Raw genomic sequence first — 4723 nt, 5'->3', positions numbered from 1 at the left:
ACACCTGCTCCGCACACTCCCAGCTGAGACTCCAGCATGTCGGGCTGGGAGGCCCCTGTCCCAGGGATGTGTGACTACAGGAGTCCAGAGAGGACAGCCTGTCAGGTCGGCCCTAACAGTGGGCTCTCCAGTGCTGTAAATATACTTCTGGGGCAGGAATCTTCTAGACATTCCACATAGACAACTTACCGCTGCCTTCACGTGCGAGGCCATTCCTGCGTGCGTGCCTGAGCTCAGGCAGGGCTTACACTCTTGGCTATTTAATTCTAATCCCAGCTGGCCACTACACGTGTGATCATGGGCAAGTTACACTCCAAAACTCAGATTTCATGTCTGTAACATGGAGATAATAATTCTCATCCCCACCTCTGTTGGCAGAGTCGTGAGGATTATCCAAACGGATCAGGAGGACAGGGCCTGGCTCAAAGACTGGCCTGACTCAGTGTCCCCTCGGGGCAGGGTCCGTGGGACCCACGGTGCCGTGGACCACAGAGCTAGAAGCATTTGGGGCACTCTCCAGTTCCGCCTGCGCAGAGAGAGGCCCAGAGAGGAGAAAGGAGACGGAAGGAGGCAGGGGCAGCTCTAGACGTCGGGTCTCGGGGGTCCTGGGGGCTGGGGGACGCTTGGGGGCTGGGGGTGGGCCTGGGAGGAGCCTGACCCCGCCTCCTCTCTTTCCAGCGACGCTTTTGATTTCAACTACAGTGTGTGTGTCATGAGGATGCGTGAGGGGCTCAACATCTCGGAGGTGATGCAGGCGCACAGTGAGTACACGCCCACCTGCTCTCGGCACTCCTGCCAAAAAGCGGAACGGGGTCCCAGAAAGTTCTAGAACCTCACGTTTTCCGTGATCGAGGGAAGGGAGGAGAAAATGAATGAGGAATGAAAGGTCCCAGACTCCTAGGAAGTCAGATTTTGAGGGTCCCTTAGAGCTCGTCAGGTTTCTAAATGGAGAAACCGAGGCTCAGAAAGGGGAAGTGACCAGTTGGAGGTCATGCTCCCAGCTGGGGACAGAACTGGAGCTCAGAGCTTCCCGAATCACGATCAGTGCCTCTAACCAGACGGGAAGACGAGGATCTAACAGAGGGGGCAGGGGAGAAAGTCCACGTAAGACCAGAAAGTGGAAATACACACAGAGGCCTTGAAGACGGGGCGTCTCGGTCTCCAAGGTCATCGCTGGGCCACCGAGCTGGGATATATTTAACTTTTAAAGTCACATGTCAATATGCTGACTCTGGATAAGTAACATTGAGAGGTATGAAAGAAATAGCATTATGAAAACAAATGGGGGTGGGGGCAGGTGAAGCCGCTGTGTTTCTTGCAGCCGGGGCCTGGGTCTTGTTTGCCTGTGTCCCTGAGTGCCGAGGGCACTCTCGGCATAGAGCAGATCGGTGGCTGTTTACGCAAGCAGCCTTTACAGAGCAGCAACCGTGCTTCTGACCGACGCTGTTCTCGGCGCCGGTGGTACGGCAGGGAACAGAACCAAGTCTGCCCTTGGGGAGCCGACGTTCTGGTGGGAACCCAGTGGACCCACGAGTCACTTCACACATGATACTGACCCAGGGCACAGCTCAGGAAGGTCTCAGAGAGGACGGGGGCCTTTGCTAAGAAGGGGGTGCTGGTGAGGGGGAGCCTGGAAGAGGAGGAACTCGCAGTGCCTGGTGAGGACAGGCTGGTGACACGGCTGCCCCTCTCTTGCAGTTAACCCTGTGTTTGACCCAGCGGAGGACGGCAAGGAAGCCAGTGCCAGCCGGGCCAGGCCATCTGTCTCTGGCACACGTCAGTCCCCACCTCACTCAGAGTGGGGCACTCTCGCCCTGTGTGGCAGCTAGTGACGGTCCCACGGGAACTTGGTCAAGGCCAGAGACACCGGAGGCCCTGGGTTCAGGGGCTGCGGGCGTGGGCTGGTGGCTTGGGCAGTATTAAAGCCTACAGCCCTGCTGGGTTACTCAGTGTCTAGGCACCGTGGGAGCCCACCCAGCGGGCTCTGGGGTCGATGTCTCAGCCCCTCCAAGGCCCTCTGGCCATGCTCGAACGTGAGGGAAGAGGCAGGGGCACCTACGGTGCAGGAGCCGGGGGCATCCTGTGGGCATTCGTGAGGGGCAAATCACATCTTGGCGTCTGAGGGGCTGCTGGGGGCGCTCTGCTGCCCATGCCCCATGCACACCCTCGGCGGGGAGCTCTGGATGGCTGTGTGCACAGCCCGGGTGACAGAGTCCACCTCGCAGGAGAGCCGACTGTTTGCAGACAGACTCAGGCGTTTGGATGTGCTCTGCTCCTAGCTGACCTGCCCCTCTGCTCCCACAGTGGACCCCGCGGCCCTGGTGCGGGAGGAGCAGGCCAGCACCATCTTCCAGTCCGAGCAGGGCAAGAAGACCATCGACATCTACTGGCTGTTTGATGACGGCGGTCAGTGTGCCCTCAGACGCCAGCTCTCCCCCTGGCTGTCTTCCCTCCGAGACTCTGTCCCTTGGCCTGCCCTTCCTGGCCATTCTTGACAAGGCCTCTGGTGGGACCTCAGAGCCCCGCAAAGGGGGACAAGGGCCCCTGGGCTTGGGGGAGCCTGGCTGGGCCCCTCTCTTGGCCTCGTTTTTCAGCTATAAAATGGGGAGGAGCCGAGGTCAACATGAGATGGAACCTTCAAACTGGAGAGGCCGCAGGGGTCACAGCACGTGACATAAAATGAGGGGGATGGGCCGGCGCACAGGAACACTTACGAATATTCTTCACTTTCCAAAGAAAGACACTCGTTTCTATTTTTCTTAAAACATGTGATTCTCAACTTTATTGTTCCCCCCTCTGACAGAGTCCTAGACAGAGAAAAAGTGACTCTCCTCCGATAGGACGTATCCTATTCACGATAGCTGATATGGCTGGGCACTTGCTCTAGGCTTGACGCTCAGTGCTTTATGTGGGCTGACCTAACGCAATCTCTCGGTAGGAACTATCGTTAACCCCCTTTACAAACGAGGAAATTGAGGCCCAGAGTGGTGAAGTAACTCGTCCAGGGTTATGCGGTCATAAGTGACAACTGGTCTTTGACCTTGTCTGGTGAGATGACAGGGAGAAATGGGGGCTCCTACCCACTGGTCAAGTTTTCAGTCTTTAAGGAATGCCAGGAATCCTGGTTTTCCTGTGAAATTCCCCAATTATTAAATGCCGGCTCACTTATTTAAAAGCACCACATAGGCCAAATTAACTCCGGCCCACGGAGCCCCGTGTGCCACTCTGGTTTAGTCAGCATGCTCCTTCTACGGATGGGTAAACTGAGGCGCGGAGAGGGGGAGGGGGGGAACCCAGAGAGTGCCCTACCCCGGGAGCATGCTCCTCTTGATTCACTGGGACCCTCCTTGCCAGGCCTCACCCTCCTCATCCCCTACCTCCTCGGCCGCAAGAAGAGATGGAGCAAATGCAGGATCCGAGTGTTCGTGGGGGGCCAGATCAACAGGATGGACCAGGAGAGGAAGGCGTAAGTGGGGAGTGCCGGCAGGGACCAGGGCCATCCCGGCTCCCTTCACGCTGTCCCCCTGTCCCCCTGTCCCCAGGGGGATCAGCTCTGTCCAGGTCGTAGCAGTGGGTGGGTGCTCTGGGCAAGTTTCTGTCCATTTCGGTGGTTTTGGTGTCCTGTCCCCCTGAAGGGGGAGGAAGACACCCCAGTCCTGGCCGTGACAGGGAGGGGTGTGAAATGTTAAAACCACAAATCTCCTCCAGATTTGAAATAAAGGTTGGAGAAGGCCCGTCCTCCTGTGAAATGAGGCAGAACTTAGAATCCTTGGGGCAGTGTCCCCCTAAGCTGAGATTGTCACCTCTGGTGAGATAAGGGGTGATTTTAGTGGCCAGGGGACAGAGCAGCAAATCCCACCGAATAAGCGACTTTTAATTCTCTTGCAAAGGTGTGGCTGAATCTGCAGGAAAAGGGAACCCACAGAATCTCGCTAAGCAGGAAAGGGTGGGCCTGGCTGGGAGCTTGGCAGGCGACAGCATTCGGCCAGAATTTAGTGACCTTTTGGTTTATTTACTCGAGTTTTGTCGGTCACCTCTTTCTGGCAAGAGATGCTGGTGTTCTGTTTAAAGCTGTGATATGAGAGTTTCTTTCGAGATGTAGCTAAGTAAGAATGTGAGTTGATCTGGGCTGCAGAGGACGTACCTGGTGAGGCAGCTACACAGCTGTGGAGGTGGCAGGCGTTGGGCAGGTGGCACATGGGTGCCTAGAAGTGGGTCATTGTTGCTTTGGAGAAAGGTCAAGTGGGGTCGAAGGTGGAAGGATGGAGGACTGCTAGAGGGGGCAGACGGGCTGGGAAAGATGGGGTGGCTTGGCCAAGGCTGCAATTAATTAGCCAAAGAGAAGACACTGTGCCCAGGCCCTAGTCAGGGCCCTGTAGCCTGTGCCACCCTAGTCCTGTGCAGGACCACATCCCCACGGCGCCCCCAGTCGCCCGCTGCGGGCATTGAGGACGACCCGGCAGTCCGGTCTCGTGGTCCTCACCCCCGACAAGAGCTCTTCCACCGGAAGGCCCCTCTCACCACGCCCGGGAAGGGATGCTTGGGAAAAGCAGCAGCTGGCTCCTCTGTGACGTTCCAACAGCCAATCAGCCTCAGCTTCCTGTTCCGGCTCCAGATGGAAGCAGGCCTCAACAGGTTTTGTTTGGCTCAAGGCCATGGCATCTTGGGGCCACAGGGTGTCTGCCACGTGAAGGCTGTGGAATCTCCTCTACCTCCCACCTGT

At 57.2% G+C, this 4723-nt stretch overlaps 1 protein-coding gene across 1 annotated transcript in view; it reads left to right on the top strand.

Moving 5' to 3' along the window:
* Positions 1 to 4723, top strand: part of SLC12A3 (solute carrier family 12 member 3) — a 34846-nt gene that overhangs the window by 18309 nt on the left and 11814 nt on the right. Inside the window, exons 19-21 of the mRNA XM_011360174.2 lie at positions 1699 to 1776; positions 2305 to 2406; positions 3355 to 3466. Of these exons, the coding sequence (XP_011358476.1) occupies positions 1699 to 1776; positions 2305 to 2406; positions 3355 to 3466 (292 nt within the window). The remainder of the gene's footprint in view (positions 1 to 1698; positions 1777 to 2304; positions 2407 to 3354; positions 3467 to 4723) is intronic.

This window comes from Pteropus vampyrus, unplaced genomic scaffold, assembly GCF_000151845.1.
Source record: "Pteropus vampyrus isolate Shadow unplaced genomic scaffold, Pvam_2.0 Scaffold51, whole genome shotgun sequence".
In the NCBI taxonomy this organism is placed as follows: domain Eukaryota; kingdom Metazoa; phylum Chordata; class Mammalia; order Chiroptera; family Pteropodidae; genus Pteropus; species Pteropus vampyrus.
The sequence above is the reverse complement of the archived record's forward strand: the minus strand, read 5'-3'. Positions and strand labels throughout refer to the sequence as shown.